Source organism: Salminus brasiliensis, chromosome 2 (genome assembly GCF_030463535.1).
Source record: "Salminus brasiliensis chromosome 2, fSalBra1.hap2, whole genome shotgun sequence".
Classification (NCBI taxonomy): domain Eukaryota; kingdom Metazoa; phylum Chordata; class Actinopteri; order Characiformes; family Bryconidae; genus Salminus; species Salminus brasiliensis.
In genome coordinates this window covers 49451314-49477128 of record NC_132879.1, presented here as the reverse complement: position 1 = coordinate 49477128, position 25815 = coordinate 49451314, and the positions used below count along the sequence as shown (strand labels likewise).

The 25815-nt window shown below is 40.8% G+C and overlaps 1 protein-coding gene across 1 annotated transcript in view; it reads right to left on the bottom strand.

Annotated features, from left to right (window-relative positions):
• LOC140549718 (uncharacterized) overlaps positions 1 to 22125 on the bottom strand; it is a gene marked incomplete at its 3' end in the record, with an annotated part of 75149 nt that extends 53024 nt beyond the window's left edge. The window contains 16 exon segments of the mRNA XM_072673464.1: positions 1108 to 1416; positions 1903 to 2227; positions 8917 to 8976; positions 9941 to 9987; positions 10074 to 10408; positions 11021 to 11363; positions 11517 to 11840; positions 12018 to 12347; positions 12455 to 12763; positions 12922 to 13212; positions 14916 to 15224; positions 17720 to 17777; positions 17885 to 18270; positions 20522 to 20746; positions 20976 to 21194; positions 21840 to 22125. Coding sequence (XP_072529565.1) covers positions 1108 to 1416; positions 1903 to 2227; positions 8917 to 8976; positions 9941 to 9987; positions 10074 to 10408; positions 11021 to 11363; positions 11517 to 11840; positions 12018 to 12347; positions 12455 to 12763; positions 12922 to 13212; positions 14916 to 15224; positions 17720 to 17777; positions 17885 to 18270; positions 20522 to 20746; positions 20976 to 21194; positions 21840 to 22125 — 4156 coding nt within the window.
• Between the last annotated feature and the right edge of the window lie 3690 nt (positions 22126 to 25815).

The window sequence follows — 25815 nt, the reverse complement described above, 5'->3', positions numbered from 1 at the left end:
TTTTTTTGTTTCTAGTTTGGACCCTGTACTTTGCTGCCACGTCTAGTTTTGTTTAGTTATTTGGTTCTGTGATTAAAACGTTATCTTGCAGTGCGCTGTCCCTGCGAGTGTTCCCTTGTCTCGCCTAGCCAGCATGACAAGGATTACATAACAGACAATTAAGATTTATGCTATTTCATACTGATACAATTAAACAAAGAATAAAATAATAATAAATATTGTGATTATTTAAGTGAGCAATAGATAAAGTCATCTTTTTAAAAACTTTTGTTATTTTAATTAGTTTGTATAATGGCCTGTTTACAATCATCACTCTTATCCAAACAATCAGCAGCCACGGTCTCCTCTAATCAGCTGCCTAGCAAGTTGAGGACTGGAAGACCAAGAAAACTTTCATAGAGAACTGTTCGTGGGATAAGCAAGTCAAAACCGCGTTTGACTGCAAAAGACTTTCAGAAAGATTTAGCAGACTTTGGAGTTATTTGTTCTACACAGTTAAATATGACTGAATAGTCATAAAACCTCTCCTGTGTCCACAAAACTAAATTTTAAAGAAGAATCTAACATACCTGAAACATTCTGTAAACAAGCCCCGTGGACTGATGAAGCTAGAATATTTTGGCTGCAATGAACTAAGGTATGTTTGTAGAAACATGTTTGGCCCTCACATTCCCTCCCTACCTAAACATAACTGAAAATCTGTGTCCTCAAAAGAGAAGTGCATGCAAGATGGTTTGAAAATCCCACAGATGTAGGAGACTTGTGCAACGAAGAACGGGTGAAAATACTAGCACTAACCATGCAGAGTGCACCAACTTTGAGCACCTTTTTTAAACTGTAAAAGATGAAAATAAATAATTGTGCTTAAAACATGAAATAAATATATAATCTTTTCAGCTTTTACTCACCTACCTATTCACAGCAACATATTTTAACCAGGGGTACTCAAACCTTTGTATGCCAATGTATGTGTACATACTAATTGAGTAAATTTTGATTTATATAATCAAAATGAAAAGGAAAAATAAACATGAGTACAAAGATAATAAAACAAAAAAGAAACTGAAGGCCGAATAATAATTAAATAAATATGATTTTGGCTCCTACCTGAGCAGATGACTCCAGCATCTTTAGAATGGTCACAGTCATGTTCACCCCATCCTGCTGATCTACAGTTCTTCAGTGTAGACTCTGATCCACTACAGTGCACATAGTTTATCCAGATTGGTCCTGATCCTGATCCAAAGTGAGCTTCACTCAGTGCATCTACAGCCTCTCCACAGCCTAGTTCTCTACACACCACTACAGCATCACTCATGTCCCAGTAGTCATCACACACTGTTCCCCACTGTCCGCTATGAAGAACCTCCATTCTCCCAGCACAGCGACTGCCACCATCCATCAAACTCACACTGTCTGTATAGAGGGAGGGGGTGAGGGACAAAGATTATGACAAAACAGATAAAGAGTCTGAGCAAGAATATGTTAAGACATCACATCATATGTAAACATTCATGAATATTACAGTTCAAAAGTTTTAGAACATTCCTAATTTTTTCAGTAGTCACTGAAAATCTGTGCAGTAGGCAATCCTACTTCAATCCTACTTCGTCAAACCTGCATGTGGTCTAAATACTGCAACAGAGAGTGCAGTAAAACGCTCTGTTCCAACACTGATTTCATCCAGACAAGGAGTTTGTAAATTGTAAAACTGTAAGTTGGTAATAAATTAATTGCTTTTTTTTTATACTATTTGCACCATTTCAGGGTATTTACTGGACCTGAACTGCTTAACGGACAACAAAAACAGGAAAAAACAGGAGTGTTCTAAAACTTTTACACTAAACCTACACATGAAACATTTAACTGAAGTGATTTAATGTTATATTGAGGTCTAATTACCAAATCCATCATAGTGAGGATTTCCTGAGCAGATGACTCCAGCATCTGTAGAGTGATTACAGTCATGTTCACCCCATCCTGCTGATCTACAGTTCTTCAGTGTAGACTCTGATCCACTACAGTCCACATCATCCATCCAGATTTGTCCTGATCCTGATCCAAAGTAAGCTCCTGTCACTGTATCTACAGCCTCTCCACAGCCCAGCTCTCTACACACCACTGCAGCATCTCTAATATCCCAGTTATAATCACACACTGTTCCCCACTGTCCTCTATGAAGAACCTCCACTCTCCCAGCACAGCGACTGCCACCATCCACCAACCTCACACTGCCTGTGCAAGAGGGAGAGAGAGAATTTAATTAATTTGTAGACTTGCCGAAAAAGTAATTTTTTCCCATGAAGGAACATGTAATACAGACACTGCCAAAAACGGTATTAATAAAAACATAAAACAAGTTTGACACATTTTCTCCTAGTGATGTAAAAAGAGAGGGCATGCAGGACAATCTCCATCCCTGATTTGTTTCTATTTTTTGTGGTCTTTAAATTTTTTGTTTATCACCTTTTCTTTTCTTTTTCTTATTATGGTGATACATTTTTCTCCACTGTAATAAGACAAAAAACAGTGAAGAGACTGGTGTAAATCTTACCTGACTGGATGAATGCTGCTACTTGTAAGACAAGCAGTGAAAGTTTAATATAGCTAACTAAGCTTTCAAACATTTCTGAGCTGAAGCAAATAGGCAGATAAAGAGAACAGAGAGGGGAAAAAAATGATAAAACATTTGATTACTTGAGAGAAGTTGAGAGTCCACCTACCAGCTGTGGAGAGTGTGATGGTGGAGGACAGAAGAATGAGAAGCACACAGCTGTCCATCTCCCTCTGAGCTGCTCACACTCCGTTCAACTCAGCAGCAGAACAAGCTTCACCTCCACTCCCCCAGAGAGACTGAAGACACTGAGAGAGAGAGAGAGAGAGAGAGAGAGAGAGAGAGAGAGAGAGAGAGAGAGAGAGAGAGAGAGAGAGACCCCACAGCTGCCAATCACACTCAATATGACCTTATTAGAAAGAGGAGAGGAAACCATCAAACATTTTCAGTGACAAATCAGAGGAGGCATTTTTTTCTTTCTCCATATTTATCAAAAGAGCGTCAGCGCTGATCAACACAACTCCACCTCCCTCTCTAGAGGAGTGTGTGTGTGTGTGTGTGTGTGTGTGTGTGTGTGTGTGTGAGAGAGAGAGAGAGAGAGAGAGAGAGAGAGAGAGAGAGAGAGAGAGAGAGAGAGAGAGAGAGAGAGAAAGAGAGAGAGAGAGAGATAGAGAAAGAGAGAGAGATGAGAGACTGGCAGCAGTGTGGTAGAAAAACCCACCAATATACAGGAGACTGACTTCAGAGAGAGGAAACACTCCAGCTTTAATGCTGCACCTGCAGAGAGCTGATCCATACACTGATAAAGCCCCTCCTGACACTCTCTCTCTTACACACACACACACACACACACACACACAAGCACAGAAAGAGCGAGTTAATATATAGAAATAAACAGAATTCTAAGTTCATCAGTTCTAAAATAAACTATTCATTAAAGGTTATTCTGTGGGTGAAATTTTAGATTCTTAGGGTTGTAAAATGTTATTTTGTCAATCAGAATAAATATTGTGCTAAAAGAGCAGAATTTAAGAAAATCCTCTGATTTAATAAAGGTCATATTTTATATGGTCAGAAATTAATATCTTTTTATCACAATCCTTTAATTCTGTACTTCTACAAACAGCTGCAGTTCAGCTCTTACAGAAACAGGGTTTTACTCACTGCAGTACATTTTCTTCTCCACAAGGTGGAGCAGCAGAGGATTAATAATCAGTAAATGTAGGAAATGAGAGTTTAAGACTGTGAAGTAGATTTTTCACTGCACTGGTCAGCTGAGGTCAGCGCTGGTGTCCTGATATAGCTTTGTATTCTCCTATATTCAGTGTATGGAATAGGGTAAGAATGTTACCTTAAACATAAAATAACATTTATTCTGCTTTTATTTCATCATCACTTTAATTTAAACATTAAGAGTCTTCATCTCTGAACAGCATCAGTTTCATACAGTTGTGATTAAAACACTCCTACTGAAATAAAGGGGAAGATAAATTAATGGGAGTGAGAGGACATTTAAATATAGAAATGTGATGTTTCTGGTTCTAACATTTAATTAATTAACTGTCACAATTAGCTAATATAACAATAATAATAATAAGAAAAAGAATAAATATAGCCACAAGCAGCAATCTGCTGCATGAATCAGCTCAATGAGTTTAGATACAGTTTGGGTCGAGGCGGTCTGGGTCTTCTTTACAGAGAGAGAAGGATGAATGCAATTCATACGCTATATGTCCAAATGTTTGTGGACACCTCTTCTAATTAATGCATTCAGCTACTTTAAGTTTCACCCACTGTTAACACAGATGTGCTAATGCACACACACAGCTTGTCTAATTCCTGTTGAGAGGTACTGTCAACAGACTATAACTCTCTGGAGCAGATAAACATACTTGCACCATGTCTGCTTCAATAAAAGCAGGATAAACTCTTTTAATACCCTTGAAACAATGACAAAATAACAGGTATCCCAATACTTCTGTCCATGCAGAAAATGTATTGACATTTTGAAGATTGTAGAACTTTCTAAAGATTGTCAGAAACACATGATTCATGATTCATTTTCTGACATAATTGTATTTTAATGTTGTTTGGATCTCAAAGTTGAGCCTATTAATACTTATACATCCCATAATGAGGCCTGATATACACATAGTGGGTCTTGGAATACAGGAGACAAGTAAAAGTGAGTCTGAATTTGTCAAAATGTGTCTATTTGATTTGATTATTGATCAGGAGTCTTCCTCCAAGACGTTTACTAAGTTTTGCTCAGCTTGACCTTTTGACCTTTGTACAAAAACCTGTAGTTTTTGAATGAATAAGTCAAAATTCCAGACACAGAGTTACATTTCTGACAAAGTTATTCAGGTTAGATAACTGAATCTAATGGTACCATTTGTTTATCTGTAGATGTTGTAATATAATATGAATTTTAATGATTAATGATTAAAATTAAGGTCCCCATGAGGCCAATCTGTACTAAATTTTGCACACCGTCACTGCTGATGGGTTACAGAGATGTACGATAAAAATCCTAGCCCACAATGATTCATTGTTTTTACTTTTTTTAACATCAAAACATCTGCAGGACATACAGTGAAACTCTCTGGTTTACTGTATCTTTGTAATGACCAGTGTTTAAACATTCACAATTAACTGGATAGAATTACTGTATATGTGCCGGCTCTGTGCAGCAACTGTGATTGGATCAGAAGTATTGGGGGTGCTCAGATCATCAGTAGTGAACATATTTGAAAGGGATCAGACCATTTCCCCATTGCTCCTCTCCTCTAGGCCTCTGTATTTTTCAGGAGTATGTGAACATTTCTATAAAAGCAAAACATGTGAGTGAAAGGGTGTCTGTGGTACCTTGGAATAGACAGGCACCCTGTTTCAGGGGGTATTCCTAACTTCCTAACAGGGGGGCACTGTGATTATCCCTCAGTAGTTCTCTTCCAGGAATGTGAATCTTAAAAAAAAAAGCAAGAGACAAAATACACTTGTGCATCATTTCACCTTTTTATTTAATATAAAATTAATACTTTCAGGAAGTCACACCACAGGAGAAAGAGGACAGATGTGTGTAGGAGTGTTTATTACCTTAAGATCTAAACATACAATCAACACCAAACCATACTTGTACCATCTCACTCTAAACAGACTGTCCACCATGTTCCTCTCCTCCTCCTGAAATGTGGTCAATCATCACAGCTGATGTGGATCCTCAGATCTGCTCCACCTGCAGCCTTTTAACATACAGACTCCGCCCAACTCTCTGCGGATGAAGCCACAGCTCTCTCCTCTTACTGTCTTTTACTCTTTGTGGAAGTGAAGAAAATCCTAATCTAGGGTTTAATTGTTGGAGGAGTAAAATCCCACTCAGCAGCTTTTAGGCATGGAGACACTGTTGTTTCCAGCTTGGCGGCAGCAATGAGACTGGGTCTGTTTTCAGCCAGAAGGGGGCGTGGTTTACTGCAGCTCCTCAGCCTGAAAGAAGAGAGCAAATAGAGCTAAAAAGAAGCTGAGAGATCAAACCTGGAAAACCAGGAATCTTAATGCAGTGGGGTTTATTATGCTCCCACGAGTCGGGAATGAGACCCCCTGTATGCTCAAGTTAGACTAGCAACACTTTCCCTGTGGTTCTCAAACTGTGCTACATGTAGCCCCCCACTGGTGGTGTGTGAAGCACCCCTAGATGATACACCAGAAGACCTCAGAAGAAAATGCAGCCTGCAGTGAAAAATGATTGACTGATCTAGACCCTGTGTAGTAACCCTGTAGAGAGGGAAACAATGAAAGGACAAGCTTTCCAGTGTATCGTCTCATCTGCGTCTTTATGTCAAATGAGCAAAACCACAGCGAGAGCGCCCCCCTTAGGCTAAAACAGGCATGAGCAATCGATAATCTTTTCAATCCAGTATAAACCAGTACTCCCAGAAAACAGATCAACTTCTTAATATACAAAACAAATGTCTTGAGAGACTGATAGTTTTCCTTTTACCTGACATCTTCCTTTTCTTAAGAACAGAAAGACTAGCTACAATAGATGTATATAAAAAATTAAAGTTATGAAAGTGAACATAAAGAAAATTTCTAAATTTAACCCTTCATCACCACATTCATTTTTTTGCATGTTTTTAACCCTTTACACCTGCACCTACCAGTTTAGGCCACACACACACACACACACACACACACACACACACACACACACACACACACACACCTTCACCCATACACTAATAACGCACTGCATCACAACCTCTTCACAGGGGTGATCAGGTGGGAACCTCCCTTCCTCAGTGTCTCGTTGAATTAAAGCCCAAGACACCTTCAGAAAGTCCAACAGTGAAGTCTGGCGTCTCAGATCCGCTCCCCTCCAAACTCACTTCACTGGATTTCACAGGACTTTACTCACAACACTGTACAAACAGTATATACACAAAGCAGCCTATATACCCCCTCGATATAGGTGTGTGTGTGTGTGTGTGTGTGTGTGTGTGTGTGTGTGTGTGTGAGATTTGTCTGATCACGAGTGGTTCGTAGTCTAAAAGATTTAAGAACCAGTAAAACGTCCCACCAACGTCTCTGTCTGTCCTGCGATGACGGTCAGAAAACACCTGGTTCTCAAAAACGTTGTTCTGTTGAAGTCTCACCTGTTCTGGTTCTGGTTCTTGACCCGCTTCAGTACTTGATATCCAGACCTCACGACAGTTCACGAGAAAAACGAGTGAGAAGTTTCTCCAAATGGAGGAGCTAGTTAGTGCTCCAACACTCTCACCAACACGATGATCCTCCTAATGAAAGCTTGTTCACCAGTGTGATGAGCAAACACTTAGTTCTGCACCTCTGTGTCTGTCTCTCTCTTTCTCTGACTTTCCTCCACAGGTGAACCTGCTTAGTCCCAGTAACCAGATGAGGACCACTGACCAATCAGAGTCCAGCGATGAGCTAACCGATGAGCTCCGCGATGAGTTAATCGATGAGCTCCGCGATGAGTTAATCGATGAACTAATCGATGAGTTAATCGATGAGTTAATCGATGAGCTTCGTGATTAACTGCCGCGATTTTCCATCAAGGATGTAAAACTAGTCAATAAATACTTTCTCTGCTACCTTTTAGTACAGTGATGAAGTTCTTCTACATATGAACCAATGTAGTTCTGCATCTCTGTGTCTGTCTCTCTATTTCTCTGCCTCTCCCTCCACATGTGAACCTGCTTAACCACAGTAACCAGATGAGGACCACTGACCAATCAGAGTCCTGGCAGGAGTAATTGGGGAGGAGCTTAACTTTTAAAAGCAGGAGTTCAGGCGGCTGAAGGAAAGAGGAGTGTTGTCTAGTGTGTGCTGTGCGGTGTGTGTTGTAGGTGTAGAAAGTGCTGGTTGGGTTTAATTAGCCCATGTTGGTGGCAATCTCAGCTTGAGTGGTTTACCTGTGTGTTACCATATTTGCGAACTTTGTTTTACTGGAGTTTAGAGCATGTTTAGTGGAGGCAGGTGCTCTATTTTAGTAGTTTTACTTGTAGGTTCTAATTTTGAGAGAGTTGCTATATTGGTGTTGGTGGTTAGTTTGGATAATTACCCACAAAACTGCTTGTTTGGTAAACTGGCAGCATACCATCACTTGCCTTTGCAGGAGGTTAAATGTGGTGGTGCCACCTGGGGTTTCAAATGGGTAAGAGTGATGTACCTATGTTTCACACCATTACTGACTATGCTCTGTTTAGTTCCCTAAACTAGAGGGTGGCACTACCTGATGTATTTTTGAATATTTGGCCGGAGCAGTAAAATGTAGTTTTTGTAGGATTGCTATAACAAATCAAGTTATTGGTGAATTACTGCTGGTTTAATTATGACCAGAATAAATGGGGCACCACCTTTGACCCGGGACTGTAGTGTAGCACTATTTAACTGGTTGTATCAACTTGGACTCTACCATAAACAAAGCTTACCTTGTTTTTGCCATTTGGTTCAGAATTTCTCAATTCAAAGACAGTTTGGTTGCTCAAAGGACCCAATTGCTTTGTATACACACCTACAAGAAATGCATTTATAATAAAACATGAAATGATCAGTCAGTTTTATGACATTGTGTGTAGATTTCAGAGTTCAGTGTAACACTCATCCCACAGGACAAATCTTGTGCTTAGTAGTATTAGGCTGTTTGGGAAAGTACACAGACTGCTGGATTTGATCATGACACGACAGCTACTGCTATCGGTTAGAACTAGACTCTGGGTCTGACTGATCGCTGTTAAACGAAGGTAACATGATTGGTGTGCAAGGCTTAACAATCTGAATAATGGCTCTGCTCAAGGTAAACTCTAGGCACCAGTAGTTTGCAAGTAAAGATGACCTACTTTGCCGCAAGGTCTGGAGCTTTGATGAGAGTCCAGTAGGGCGACTAGGCGGCTCTGCTCCTTAGCAGAGTAAAGGGGTGTGAGTGAAAGGTAGCTCTTATCTTCCCATATCAAATATCCTAATTTTGGCATTAACTAACTTGCGTTCTCAGAGAACTCCTTAATACATTTGAACATGCAATGACCGATTCTCAGCCTCAGATTTACTTGGTATGTTCTTTTGTATTGCCCATTGAGAGGGGTAATGAATATAGGGTATTATGTTACTGGGGAAAGGAGACTTTTCTTTTCTTGCTGTTTTAGTCAAAGGGACAGGCGTCTTTATTTGGTCAGACAAACACAAGATACAAATTACATCAAAAAGAGAGAAACTGTGATGCTAAACAAACCGGAGGACAAGGTATGTCCCACACCGATCCAAAGGTTGTTACACTGGAGAAATGGTAAAGTGTGTAGTTGTACTGTGGGCAAATTACCTAAACTAGTATGAGTACAAAGCCAATAAGATTAATGAATTGTCAAACAAATAAGAGTAATACATTTAATGATGGTGGTGGAACCACTAGAAAAGAACTAAGATGAGAAAATCTATAATGAAACATATAGCAACTAGTTATATATACTTCCTCTTAAGCTTACATTAATGTTAGACTATTAACCTGTGGGTATGAGGCACATACATGCATGGGTAAATATAGGTGCAACATGTAGCCATTATAGTGCAGAGACAATCAAACATTATGCAAAGCAGGATAAAAAAAGGCCTCATCAGTCACCATCTAGTACAGCAAAGTGGCTACTGGAGTAGAGTATAGTAACTTGTTAGGGAAGTTCTGAGATTGATTCTTCTTTGGGAGAAGCAGTTTTTCTTGGTACTGAGATTTTACCGTGCTTTTGGTTCAGGTGTTGAATGTTTGAGATGAAAAGTTCAGTGGCTAATCCTGGATTAGATGATCTCTATCAGTACAGAAGATCCCTGGTGTTGAGGTGGCCATTAATTGAGGTGTCCTGGAATTGAATTTTATTTGGTGGTGGTTGGTATGGGTGTTGTAGTCATAGGCATGGATATGTCTGCAAACAGAATAATTATGATTTACTTTTCAATTCTGGCAGATTATCAACAAGTGTTTATACTTGAGTCAGCAGACTTATCTGACCTGCACAGGTGACCCCAGCTCTGTGGGAGCAGTCAGTGTGTCTCTTCAGGGAATGAGGACAGTCCCACAGATGAAGCTCATTCCCTTTACACTTCACTCTGTTCATCCAGATAGTCCCTCCACCAGCACCAAAGGCAACATTCCCATTAGCACTCAGTGCCAGCCCACAGCCCAGCTGCCTGCAGACCACCTGAGCATTCCTCATGTCCCACCAAGTACCGCAGACAGACCCCCATTCAGCATTATGATACACCTCTAGGGTCCCAGAGCAGCTTCCCTCTCCTTCTCTCAGCCTGAGAGGCAGGTGCTCTACATCACACATGAGGATCAGTTTGCTTTTTCGAGTTACATGACACATAAGCGATAAAAGAGCCAGCACTTAAACAGCTGCCCAATATCAATATAACCAATACACTCAATGTTTTTAATAAAACTGGAATAGATAAATGACTAAGTAACTCATTTGGGGGCGACTCTGTTTCAAGGACAAAGGAGTGTGACATCACTCCATGAATATTGTGGACTGGGTTGTTGACTGGTGATTTTATTTTTATTTTTTTTAATATGCACATTTGGTTGTTCAAAGCATGACCTTTCTTTAGGTATCATAATTAATAGAAGGCTCTAGTATTGTCGCATCTCTAAAATCTACCCTGTCACTTTTTTGATGTGATTACTGCACTGTTAGACCCCTCATTTTATATTAAGTACAATGAGAGCTCAGTGACGACTGATTCAACTACAAGCATATCAGAAGTTTTCTCTTCAGTAGATGAATGAAATGAGAAGTCTTACTTGAGCACCACTTCTGGTAGCGAGATGAGGAGCATGTCCTTTGAGTCTGTGACTGACTTTGGGATGCTGTGACAATAATAATGTATAACGATTTAATCTCTTCTATTTTGTGCTGCTTGAAAAAAGATTTACTCATGTTAATTCATAATTACAGTAAACCACTGTAATCTGTAGGGAGTTTCTGCCTACCTGAGCAGGTAATCTGAGCCACCTCATTGGTATTATCACATGTGTTCTGTCCCCAGGGGGAAGATGGACAGTGCCACAGAGTGGAGTCATGTTTCCTACATCTCACATTATCCAGCCAGTTAGGAGCTGATTCCACTCTTGCTTTGGTTGAGGAGTCAATGCCAGTTCTTCCACAGTTCAGCTCTCGACAGATTAAATTTACTGTTTCTTCATCCATCCCATTTACACACACATTCCCCCAGATTCCATTGTAGAACACCTCCAGATTCCCCTCACAGCCCTCAGTGAGTCTGATCTCTTTAAACTCTGGTGGGAGAAAAAAGGCTGAGTGAATGTCCTTTAGAAACACTTGGATCAACAAGTTTGAAATACACTTTTATTTCTGTTTGAAATTTGACTCACTATCAGAATCAACTGTAACACAATATTTAAAGAATGAAAGCAGTCAGATCACTTTACCTGAGCACACGACTCCTACATCGTCCTTGTGTCCACATTCACCCTCTCCACACAGCTGATATCTGCAGTTCCACAGAGACGTCTCGTTCCCCTCACACTCCACCTCATTCAGCCATATGGATCCAGTTCCAGCTCCAAACTGGGCTGGTACCAGAGCACTGAGGGCCACTCCACACTGCAGCTGTCTGCAGACCACCTGTGCATCCTCAATATCCCACAATTCATCACTCACTGTCCCCCATGAGCCACTGTGGAAAACCTCCAGCCTTCCTGCACAGTCTCCTCCAGAACCAACCAGCCTGATGGAGCTGTTAAACTTAAAATCTATTCACACACACATTGCCCTAAATTCTTTACACAGCAAAATAAGGTTGCTAGCATAATAACACAGCATAGTCAACAAAATAATTGATGGCCACTGAATAAAATAATCATCTGATTGTGAGATTAACAGTTAACAGTTAATAATGATCAGATCATTATTTTTAATACTTGGGTAACTCTCACCAGAGCAGGTGATGTACAGCTGTTCTCTGGAGCTGCAGTTGACTGCTTCTGCACTGCTGCAGTTCCCCAGATGAGCTTCACTCCCAGAGCAGTTGAAACCCGTCACACACATGTAGCTGTGTTCAGAACTGGATGGAGAGGAGCTGGAGATGCTGAGTACAGAACCACAGCCCAGCTGTCTGCAGACCACAGAGCCCTCAGACTCACTCCAGGAGTCCATCAGAACTCTCCTCCAGTCCTGCCTGAAGTACACCTCCACCTCCCCCTCACACTCCATCCCTCCAGACAACCGCACTCGCAACTCATGCAACGCCAGAGAGGAACCTGAACAGAAAAACCATAATTGTAAACATTTTCTGTTTCTTTTTTGGCACAAAATTTTTAACATGATGTGTTACTATAAGATTCAGTTTATGATTTTAAAATCTCACCACTGCAGATGACTCCAACATCCTGTTTATGAGAGCATGCAGTTCGACTCCATGATGAAATGGGACATTTTGACAGGTGTGTTTCGTTCCCCTGACAATCAAACACATCAGCCCAGATCCGGCCACTTCCCTCCCCAAACCAGTCTGACCCCAACACAGCACTCCCACACTTCAGCTGACCACAGAGGACACTGGCAGCTCTCATATCCCAGCTTACATCACACACTGTGCCCCAATCACTGAGGTACTGGAGCTCCACTCGACCAGAACAGGAGTCTGAGCCGTTCACCAAACGAGCCTGAGTGTGACCTGAATGACCATCATATTACAGAAGTGAACATAGATTAAGTAAACATTGTTTTTATAAAATGTGACTAGCAGTGGCAACATTTACCAAAGCCTGAAATAACTTTTTAAGCAAAGTTCAAATATTTATACTGTACCAGCACACACCAGTCCCACATCACTGTCATGGGAGCAGTTGTGTTTAAGTGAAGATGATACTGGACAGAGAGTAATGTCAGATTCGTTGCCTCTACACTGAAGCTCCTCTGACCACACCTGACCCTCCCCTCTGCCAAAAGCAGCTGCTTCCAGCACCTCCACAGGAAGACCACAGCCCAGCTCTTGACATACAACCTCTGCATCCTGCTGGTCAAAGTCAGCATCACACACTGTTCCCCAGATATCTCCATGAAGAACCTCTACTCTCCCAGAGCACAGATTAGGACCATCAGTAAGTCTGGACATTCTGTGACCTGTGTGTATCATTTTTTTTCCAGAAACAAAATTTAACAAGAAACAAGAAAACACAAATAATATTATTATTAGAACATAATAGTAATAATAATAATAATAAGGAATAAATAAAAAATAAATAAATCGATTGTGCAGCAAAAGCATTGCTAGGCAGTTGCTATGCTCTTCTAAGTGGTTGCTAAGCTGTTTTAAAGCAATTGCTAAGCTTTTTCATGTTGATATTATGAAGCTGTTTGTAAGATTGTCACCTTGCGGTCAGTAAGATAGTCCTTTATTAGTCCCGCAGTGGGGAAATTCTCAGTGTAGCAGCAGAAAGGGATAACAAGGCACTCAGTTACAAAAATTTAGATAAATAATTTACACTGTATACACAATATAAATAAGAATTAAAAAAGCAATAACAATATTATTTACAGCAAAAGACTCTTAATTGCACATGGGGGGGGGGGGGGGGGGGGGGAGATGAAGGACCTGCGATACCGCTCCTTCACACACTTGGGGTGAAGCAGCCTGTCGCTAAAGGAGCTGCCCAGTAGGTGGTTACTATAACTCTGTAAGCAGTCCTGAGCTGGAGAACACAGAGCTGATTCCTCTGCCTTTCTGATGATGAGAGAGAATGATCTGATATCTAATGTCTAAAATGATATCTATATTATCTAATCTGGATATGCTCCAGTGACCACACTTCTCTGAGTGAGGTGATTTCCTTCACAGAGTTAAAAGTAAAGAGTGATTCCATATTTACACAGATTCTCGAGATGCTCTCAGACACCAAGTCTTTAACTCTGAGTTAGCTTTGGTATATTTGATTATTTGGCATGTTTACTCTTTTACTTCATACCACAAGCTCTGAACAACAGCTGCAGCCACAGTCTAGCCTGCAGCCGGGGAAGACTGAAATGCTCAGTCTCTGCAGTTTTTGACACTACAGGCTGTTCTGTTTGCAGGATCCTTCAAATATATTCACTTCAAACACAACACAAATGTGTGTTTTCTAGTAATATTTGGTCGATATTTATGGTAATGTCTTTGTTGGGAATATTAATATTGTATGAAATCAGTGTAATACACAATTAGAAATGGTCTTGATGTTTTGTGCTGCACGTTTTTTGGTCGTCTATTTTTGAGAACGTTCTGTCGGAAAACTGGAAAATCCAAACCAAATATTGAGATAAAAATGAGGAAAACAAAGTTTCAATCAAATGACTCTGTAGAATTTATCTGGTAAACCTGTTTTAGAAATATTTCATTTGGAGATAAAGGAGCTGTATTTTTATAGGTAAAAGATGATTCACTTGTTTTATCACTATTTACTGTATTTACTGTATTTCCTCAGGACTGTATTGGATACATGTGCAAAACTTCACAGGTAAAAAGCTTAGAAGTGTTGTGGGGATTCGTATATTAGCAGAACGATTACAACAAAGAACGTGGATGCATGCAGGTAAGTAGCTGATCAACACTACCTTTTCTCAATAAGCTCTATAAGCTTTTCTCAGGGGAGGATTATTATTAGCTTCACTGTAATACTGTACAGACATTCTGTCATGAACTTGTGTTTCAGATCCGCTGGTGTAAAAGATTCAAGTTATTCAGTTCTAATTTACACTCGAACCTGTTCATTAAAATGAATCTAGTGTGAATCTCCTGGTGATATTTAGACAAACTGTTTTTCAGGATGTGACCACTGTGTGCATTTTACCTGAACAGATGACTCCAGCATCTTCACCATGATTACAGTCTGATACTCCCCATCCTCGTGATCTACAGTTCTTCAGTGAAGACTCTGATCCACTACAGTCCACATCATCCATCCAGATTGGTCCTGATCCTGGTCCAAAGTGAGCATTACCCAGTGAATTTACAGCCTCTCCACAGCCCAGCTCTCTACACACCACTGCAGCATCACTCTTATCCCAGTTATCACCACACACTGTTCCCCATTGATCATCATGAAACACTTCCACTCTTCCAGCACAGCGACTGACACCATTCTCCAACCTCACACTGTCTGTGTGAGAGAGAAAGAGAGCGAGAGAGATTACATTCAGTACAGTGTGGAAAAATGTGTTTGATTCACCAACAAATTATTTGATCAACAAATGAAACACCAGCAGGTTCATTTTCTCTCAGACTTTTGTAGATCAATCAGTCACTCATGCTGTCACATATCCTGGTCCTGGGAATATCAGGGACTGGACAGAAGTGACACTAAATAATGGAGTAGTTTATAAGTAGTTTAGAGCAACGTCAGCTTTCACTGTACAAACTTCATCAGACTATGAGAAATTCTCCCCACTCTACCGCCTGTTCCTCAGTCAGCTGATAGATTAGAAAAGTGGAAGATTACAGGACTCAGGACAGCGTGGCTTTACTGGATGCTGTAGATGCTGTTTGTGATGACGTCACAGCAGAAACGTGAAGTGAGGAGCTGGAGGGTCTTTTCCTATATTAGGTGCTCATTTTAAATATTTTAATATTGAGTTTATTGTCACTGATTTACATATTACAGTTACATACTGACACTAAAACAAGCAGAGCTTCATCTACTTTATTCAGAGCAGTTACTGTGTGTCAGTTCACATCTTTTGGCATATTGGAATAGTGCTGATGAATATATTTAATGGGGAGATAAGATAATATAATATTGATATCAGTAGATCATTGATAAAAAAAAACAGTCATAATTAGATGTGTAGAACTAAATGCTGTAAATCTCTCTGACAAAGATCAGACATTAGTATCGTCCCACTGTTTTTGCATTTGTGCATCTCTAATATTTTATTAATGTAAAAATGATGTAAACATTTGAATCATGTAAATCTGTGTCACGGTTTGCCACAAGACAGAGGCAGACATACTCGCAGGATAAAGTCTTTAATCCAGGAAAACAAAACACAACAAACAGAAACCAAACAAGCACAAAGTTTAGCAAAATAAAAAACACAAGACTGAACAGGCCAAATCAACAAACCGTGAACTGATATGATCGCACCAGCACCAGCACCAGCACCAGCACCACACATGCATGCACAAGATCAAGGAGACACTGGTGAAAAAATGCCTCATGTACATAAATACATGAGGTAAAGGAGCACTTTCAGGACACTCTGTCTGTCAGACTTCATTCTGTAGAATTCTGAGTCTTCATTTAAGAGGCATTTCAAATACTAAAGAGGCTTTACTCAGAGATCCACAATCCAAGTTCGTGGTCAAAACACAGGCAAGGGTCAGATCCAGGACATAGATGATTGCTACAACAACAAACATCACAGGCAAACAATCCAAATGAGGAAAGGCAAAAACATGGTCCAAAAGCACAAGCAGAAGGTCAAAGTCCAGTATCCAAAACATAGGCAAAGCCAAAAAACAAAGGCAGAGGTCATACACAAATATATAAACATGGACTTAACGCTCAGTAGTTCACCATAAACAGAATGCAATACTGACCTAAGCCTGGGCTTAGCTTATTATATTATTATTATTAGCTGATCTTATTGATTATTTGATAGTAAGATTTCATTTACCAGCTGTGGAGAGTGCGATGGTGGGGAACAGAAGAATGAGAAGCACACAGCTGTCCATCTCCCTCTGACCTGCACACACTCCGTTCAACTCAGCAGCAGAACAAGCTTCACCTCCACTCCCCCAGAGAGACTGAAGACACTGAGAGAGAGAGAGAGAGAGAGAGAGAGAGAGAGAGAGAGAGAGAGAGAGAGAGAGAGACCCCACAGCCGCCAATCACACTCACTATGACCTTATTAGAAAGAGGAGAGGAAACCATCAAACATTTTCAGTGACAAATAATATGTCATAATATATAATAATACAATAATCTGTACCTTTTGAATAAAAATGTCAAAATAACAAGAAAGAGTCTAGTTTCTGACATATCATGTATTGGCAAAGTTGTTCAACGCCTTCTGTCTGTATCTGCAGATCTGTAGTCTATCTGCATATGATAACAATTTGATTTGTAACCATTTGTTTTGAGTGCTGTAGTGCTCCCGAAACACTAATCTGGATCACTGAGCACACCTCATCAGAGTTTCTTTACACAAGTGTTTACAATTGTGAGATGCTCAGACTTAGGAACCGGTTTAACGGTATACCACGGTATTAAAATGTACGGTTATCATACCGTGGGCGTTTGCTTATCACCGGTACTAAAGGAAAATCCAGCTAAAGGAGGTATCCAGCTGAGAATCTCACCCGCGCATGCGCAGCTCCTTTCTGCCTCGGCCGCCCCTCGGCCACTGGTGCCACGCTCAAGCACACAGCGACAGATTTAACCATCCCCCCAAGAAATCTACACTAAACACTGGGAATACTTCTGAGTATCCTATTTGCAAACAATGTGGAGGTGAAGTGGCAGCTAAAGGAGGAAATACCTCAAACTTGTTCTCCCATCTATGAGAACCATCTAGCCTCAGTTCAGATTGAAGTGGACATGTTTGCTGTGTTTTGTGTCAGTGCACTCTCTGGCTGCTGCTTCTCGCTTCGTACCTCGCCTGAAGCAGAAGCACTGATTCATCCGATCTACAGGCACGCTGGTGCTGGAAATCTTGTGCGCATGATGGTAGTGCCACAGAGTGGGGATACAGCAGGTGGTGTCTGTGTAGAGGGAGGGTTAGGTGATTGATCAAATCTGTTGAAAAACAGATTAAGTACATTCTCCCACTTTTGGTTCCCCACCACCTGGGAGTTGGACTTTGTGTGGGCAGATATGGTTTTAAGGCCTTTCCAAACTCCCCTGACATCGTTCTGCTGTAACTGTTCTTCCAGCTTCTTCCTGTAGCTGGCTTTCCCCTCCCTGATCTTCCTTCTCAGTTCCCTCCCCACAGCTTCCAGCTCATCCTTATCACCAGATCCGAAGGCCCTCTTTTTCTCTTTTAGGAGAGCCTTTATATCTGGATTAATCCATGGCTTATTGTTGGAGAAACACTGAACAGTCTTGGTGGGGATGGTGTTATCCACACAGAAGTTGATATAGTCTGTAATGCAGTGAGTGAGATTGTCAATGTCCTCCCCATTAGGGTCACTCAGTTCTTCCCACACTGTTGTTTCAAGGTGTCCTAATTAAGTCTCAACACAGTAATAGAAAAGACTTCAGAACCAGAATGAATGTATTCAGTGAATCCACTACAGGTCTCTCTAAAGCATGGATATTTAATTAGAATTCAGTAAGGTCCAATCAGAGAAAATTTAATCAGGCCAAGGTCCAGACTGTCATCATTTCTATCCTGTGTCATGATTCAGTGCCACATCCTGTATACTGAAGTTGCCTAGTAGTTCTGTCTGCATTTTTATGTAAACAACTAAAAGACAGTTGTTTACATAAAAAAAGACAGAAGTTTGAAGTATTAGACTAAAAGTATTAGAACTTGGAGACAAAACAAACCAAACTTGTGCATCTTTTCATCACTTTATTTAAGAAAAAAGAGTCAAAATGTCATTAATGGTGATCTGTTTTTTTGTTTTGTTTTGTTTCGTTTTGTTTTTTGGAGTTTGTTGATCATCTGTTTAATGTTTGACTTAAATATATTTCATCAATATTTACTGTTTTAAATGCTGAACTGAGTGAATTATCTATAAAACTTAAACATAAAATTCAAGTAAAAACATTAGCTACATTAAAGAAACAGAATGCTTTTGAAGAAAAGGTGCATCATAAAGGGTGTATTAATAAAAAAAAGTACATAAATAAATGTAACAGCTTAGCAATGTCAGACTCATCTACAGCTTAGCGTATGCAGGTGCCTGATGATCAGCTGTTCCAGGACACCCTGGGTTAAGATTTCAGTTTTCTTTGTGGTTGATGATGCTGACACAGGTATTTGCTTGATTTTTTAAACAGAAGTCCTCTTTTTATTTTCCTTCAGGCAAAGTTTCTGCACTCATGCACTTCTTACCAACCCCTCCGTCAGTAAATGTTTTTTATGTTGCCCCAAAATCCAAGCAACTTTAAGGGAACATCTATTAGCACGTTGTTGGGCAGTGAATGAATGTGTGAGGACTCTGGACCGGTCATACTGGGCTATGAGGTCTTTTTATTTCCTGTGGCCTCAGTTCAGATTGAAGTGGACATGTTTGCTGTGTTTTGTGTCAGTGCACTCTCTGGCTGCTGCTTCTCGCTTCGTACCTCACCTGAACCTCCCGAATCTGCACAGATCTGATTGGCTGAGGAGCGCCTGTGGTGATCTTACTGTGCACGCGATTGGTCTGTGACTTTACTGCACCGCAAAGCTTGTTCTGTAAAGACAAGATCATTCCCACTGCTTAAAATAAACAGTACTATTTCTATCGTTTCCAATAGTTTATCAGGTTGGGTCCGCAGTGGACAACGTCTGGGCCCGGACCTGGTCAGCGGTGTATCTATTAGTGACCTCTGCTGTAAAGTATTAAGAACTTGGAGACAAACCAAACCAAACTTGTGCATCTTTTCATCACTTTATTTAAGAAAAAAAAAGTCAAAATGTCATTAATGGTGATCTGTTTTTTTTTGTTTGTGTTTTGAGTTTGTTGATCATCTGTTTAATGTTTGACTTCAATATATTTCAACAATATTTATTTTAAATGCTGAACTGAATGAATTATCTGTAAAACTTAAACATAAAATTAAATGTTTTTTTTAAATAGTTTATCGGGTTGGGTACACAGTGGACAACATCTGGGTCCGGACCTGGTCCGCGGTGTATCTATTAGTGACCTCTGCTGTAAAGTATTAGAACTTGGAGACAAACCAAACCAAACTTGTGCATCTTTTCATCACTGGTCATTAATAGTGATCTGGAGTTTGTTGATCATCTGTTTAATGTTTGACTTAAAACAGATACAAAATCACAGATACAAAACATGTACAATATCTACAAAATGATTTGCTGCAGCTCCTCGGTCTAAAAGAAAAGAGCAAAAAGTGCTAAAAAGAAGCTGAGAGTTAAAACCTTAAACCCAGGAATCTTTCTGCAGCTTTTGGACTATAATGAGATTCTTTAAACGTTACAGCGCCGTATTTTGGGTCGCAGTTTTTCAAATCATGTTTTGTGTTTTTGTGGAAAAAACTTTTTGTTCTGGTCTGAATGACAATGTCTGTTCTTTGTAGAAGAGAACAGGATCCGTGTCACAATAAAAAAAAAAAAAAAACAGCTCAGAAATACCCATATTACTGATTTAGACATTTACCATCTAACAGCCACTGTAAGAATAGACTGACACCTTTCTATTTATCCTGTACAACTTTCTCCCCTATCAGTAGAAACACTGCAGGTTTTTCAACCTTGTAAGGATCTGCAGATATCTGCCGATTACTTTCAATAACTAAAGGAAACTTTCCTTTTGGTTTTCCATTAGAGCTGGAGATGTTGAGTACAGAGCCACAGCCCAGCTGTCTGCAGACCACAGAGGCCTCAGACTCACTCCAGGAGTCCAGCAGAACTCTCCTCCAGTCCTGCCTGAAGTACACCTTCACCTCCCCCTCACACTCCATCCCTCCAGACAACCGCACTCGCCCCTCATAAAACGCTAGAGAGGAACCTGAAGAGGAAAACCTTAAACATTATTTAATATTAATAAACATTTCCAATTTAAATGTGTGTCATTAACACATAATCAAACATTAAATGGTGCACATTGCTCTAAATGGATGTATATGATTTTAAAATTTTACCACTACAGACGACTCCAGCATCCTGTTTATGAGAGCATGCAGTTCGACTCCATGATGAAATGGGACATTTTGACAGGTGTGTTTCGTTCCCCTGACAATCAAACTCATCAGCCCAGATCCGGCCACTCTCCTCCCCAAACCAGTCTGACCCCAACACAGCCACTGCACTCCCACACTTCAGCTGACCACAGAGGACACTGGCAGCTCTTATATCCCAGCTTACATCACACACTGTGCCCCACTCACTGAGGTACTGGAGCTCCACTCGGCCAGAACAGGAGTCTGAGCCGTTCATCAAGCGAGTCTGAGTGTGACCTGAATATATACAAAGGAAAGCTTAAAAAGTAGAAGGACACGAATGTAAACAGATATACATATCTCAACATATCTCTCTATATATATATCTCTCTATATCTATCTATCTATCTATCTATCTATCTATCTATCTATATCTCTTATAGTCCATGGACTATAGTCTACCCTATAGACACTTTACTCTCATTTAACTCTTTACAGTGTTTTAAAGAGTAAAACTTAACCAGAACATAGTATATCTTTATCATTGGCATCAAACCAGCGTTGTTTGAGTAAAGCTGCTCCTACCACCGCCATAGGTGTACAATGATTGACTAACTGAGTGAATAATTATTATACAAACTCCAAACACATTCCTATATACACCACAGAAATTTACCAGATCTGCCTTTACACATTAGAATTTGTGGACACAGCAGCTCAAAAAATAAAATCTATCATATAAAGTTTATATTACTAATAATCCTGACAAGGAAAACAACATCTAATAAAATTTAATTTTATGACATTTTGAAGGTACTTTTACAGCTGAAATGGTAATAAATATCATTAAATTCATTGTTAGTGATAATTTAATAATTATTAAGTTGTTGTGTTTTAATATCAGTGACAAATGTTAGTTTTTCAGCAGTCAGGGCAGCATACCTGAACAGGTGACTCCAGCATCTAGATCATGGGAGGTACAGTTTTCAACATGATTTGTATCAAAATCACAGTTATTCAGTGAAGACTCTGATTCACGACATCTCACATAGCCCATCAATATTGATCCTGATCCAGGACCAAACTGAGGAACATCCTGAACCTCTCCACAGTCCAGCTCTCTACACACCACTGCAGCATCTGTCAGATCCCAGTTATAACCACACACTGTTCCCCCACTGTCCATTACGATAAACCTCCACTCTCCCAGCACAGGGATTGCCCCCATCCACCAACCTCACACAAAGGAGATGAAAGGAAGGAGGTTTGGAGCGAGTGTTTGGAACAGAGGGGATGGAACAGGGTCTAGTGGACAGGTGGTAGGATTATTGGAGGTGAGAAGATGTAGGAGGTCATTAGTGGAAAGAGGAGAGAAGCAGGTCAGAGAAGAGGGAGGAGGAGGGTAGTGCCTAGAGAGGGGGGTAGAGGTAGGGGGGAAAGATTGGTGGATCTTGTCAACCTTTTCTTCAAAGAAGGAGACAAAATCATCTGCAGACAGGGTAGTGGGAGGTGGGGGAGTAGGAGGGTTGAGGAGAGAGGAGAAGATGGTGAAGATGGGTCAGATGCAGATGATTCCAATTTCCCCCGTAGTAGGATGCTTTAGCGGCAGCAACTTCCGTTCTAAACCTGGAGAGAAGAGACTGATAGGAGTGGAGGTCGGAGTCGTGTTGTGACTTCCGCCACTTCCTTTCAGTCAGTCTTAGCTCTCTGCGGTTGTTGCGGAGAAAATCTGACAGCCACGGGGAAGGTGGAGAAGAATGTGTTGACCTAGGGGAGAACGGGCAGAGAAGGTCGACAGGTGGAGATAGATGAGAGGAGAGTGTCTGTAGCAGTTTCAAGTGGGAGAGAAGAGGAAGATTCAAGAGGAGGAAGGGTGGTCAGGACAGTTGAGGCAAGAGCTGAGGGGGAAACAGAGCGAAGATTGCGGTGAAGAGTGGAAGAGCTTGCAGAGGTGGTGGTTGAAGGAGCAGAGAGGGGGAGTGATAAGGAGAGAAAGTGGTGATCAGAGAAGTCCAAAGGAGTCACAGCCACATCCAGAGCAGGGACAGGTTTGCTGAAGATAAGGTCCAGAGTGTTCCCTGCTCTGTGTGTTGGTGCAGACTGGTTGAACATGAGATCAAAAGAGGATAGGAATGGAAGAAGGCATTATGACTGGAGTTTCTCTGATGGAAGGTTGAAGTCGCCAAGTAGAATAAGTGGGGCGTCAACAGGGAGTCCACTCAAGAGAACATCCAGTTCATCAACAAAATTGCCCAAAGGACCAGGAGGACGATACAGAACAATGATGTGAAGTCAAGTGGGAGAAGAGACAGTAACAGCATGGTATTCAAAAGAGGAAATGTCAAGATTAGAAAAAGAGAGTGGGGTGAAGCACCACAGAGGAGAGAGAAGTAAACCGGTGCCAAGAGTGTTAGCAGAACCTAGTTAGAAGTATACTTAAAAACCAGCCTACCTTAAAAGCTAGATGACCCCAAGTAAAAAGCAAGAACACTACCTTAAGATCTAAACATACAATCAGCACCAAACCATACTTGTACCATCTCTCTCTAAACAGACAGTCCACCATGTTACTCTCCTCCTCCTGAAATGTGGTCAATCATCACAGCTGATGGGGATCCTCAGATCTGCTCCACCTGCAGCCTTTTAACATACAGACTCCGCCCACAACACATCCGGGTACTCCGTCCTTTGCGTAATAACTCTCTCGCGGTAAATAGAAATGTTCAGATCTTTGACTGAATTTAGTTTAATAAAATAAATATTTCCTGCTGATTTACAGCTATTAGGAGTCCAAAACCTACATCCAGCCAGTCAAACAATCATATCATGTTATTTTATAGAAGAAACAATGAAGAAATAAGGGCTGACGAGTGTCAGTGGAGGAACGACTCTACCCAGTATTTTGTTCTGAACTCTTACATTTATTGATTAATTTAATCAGTGATGATTAGGTTTAATATCATGGCATTTCTGCAGCATTTAGGGTCACTTTGAATTTGGATTATTATGATAATCATGAATCACTTCTGGGAACAGGCAGGTGAAGCTGTGGAGGTCCCTGTGTTTCAGTAAATCAGAGGGAAATCCAGCTGTCTGCAGTCAGTGCTGGTGATCAAGCTGTTAGCTAGCTGTTACAGGCCAACATTAAACTGGGATCTCCTGCTTTTTACTGGGTTTCATGTTCTGCTCTTTCAGTGCAGCATCAACATTCAGTTCTCTGACTTTTAACATTAGAGCTGCTGACTTTAGCATCATTAACTGACCTGTAATGAAGTGTTTACCACAGATGTTACACGTATTGACTGACCGGCTCCCACAGTTCACCATTTTCATCCTCTCTGCGGATGAAGCCACAGCTCTCTCCTCTTACTGTCTTTTACTCTTTGTGGAAGTGAAGAAAATCCTAATCTAGGGTTTAATTGTTGGAGGAGTAAAATCCCACTCAGCAGCTTTTAGGCATGGAGACACTGTTGTTTCCAGCTTGGCGGCAGCAATGAGACTGGGTCTGTTTTCAGCCAGAAGGGGGCGTGGTTTACTGCAGCTCCTCAGCCTGAAAGAAGAGAGCAAATAGAGCTAAAAAGAAGCTGAGAGATCAAACCTGGAAAACCAGGAATCTTAATGCAGTGGGGTTTATTATGCTTCGTGTTGAAGCCCACGACACCTTCAGAAAGCTCAACAGTGAACCCCACAAGTGAACCTGCTTAGTCCCCTTAACCAGATGAGGACCACTGACCAATCAGAGTCCAGCGATGAGCTAATCGATGAGCTAATTGATGAGCTAACCGATGAGCTTCGTGATTAACTGCCGCGATTTTCCATCAAGGATGTAAAACTAGTCAATAAATACTTTCTCTGCTACCTTTTAGTACAGTGATGAAGTTCTTCTACATATGAACCAATGTAGTTCTGCATCTCTGTGTCTGTCTCTCTATTTCTCTGCCTCTCCCTCCACAGGTGAACCTGCTTAACCACATTAACCAGATGAGGACCACTGACCAATCAGAGTCCTGGCAGGAGTAATTGGGGAGGAGCTTAACTTTTAAAAGCAGGAGTTCAGGCGGCTGAAGGAAGGAGGAGTGTTGTAGGGTGTGTGTGTGTGTTGTAGGTGTAGAAAGTGCTGCTGGGGTTTATTAGCTCATATTGGGGGAACTTTAGCTGGTGTGTTTTATCTTTGTGTTTCATGTTTGGTAACTTTGTTTTACTGGAGTTTAGAGCACTTGTGGAAGGAGGGTGATCTGTTTTATGTGATACTTGTAGGTTGTAATTTTGAGAGATTTGCTCCATCTGTGTTGGGGGTTAGTTTGGGTAATTAGCTGCTATTAGCTGCTCTCTACTTGGTTTTACAGCAGATTGGGTTTCTTGTGTTGGAGGTGCTGATGTTTGGTGAACTGACAGCATCCCACCACTTGGTTTTATGGGAGGTTGTTGGGTAGTGCTGCCTGGGGTTTCAAACAGGTAAGAGTGATGAACCTATTTTCACTCCATGTGTCTTCCTGGTCTTTGATTCTCCCAGTATGATGTGAACACAGCACAGCAGTTTTATTAATGTATTGTGTAGTTTTAATAAAGTGGTTTTAACATGTATATTCATGATTTCCCTTTATTCCTCTATCATGTTATTGATGGTGCAGCATCCTAGACAAGAGATGAGGTTGTAGAAACCAGGTTCATGGGTTTCTATTAAAGATCTCCAGTAAAAGAACTGTTCACAGGTCATTTCAAGCTCAGTATTTACTGTCAAATTTAATACCTTCATGTATTAATACCACCATGTACAGAACAGGTACTTTGAGTGGTACATTTCTGAGATCAGGTTCCTGAGTTCTTTACTGATTACCACAAGGGGGCAGCACACCAGAGCTTGATCAGACTACACCCAGTCCTAAGAAAGCAATAATTGCTCGTTTTCTCCATAACT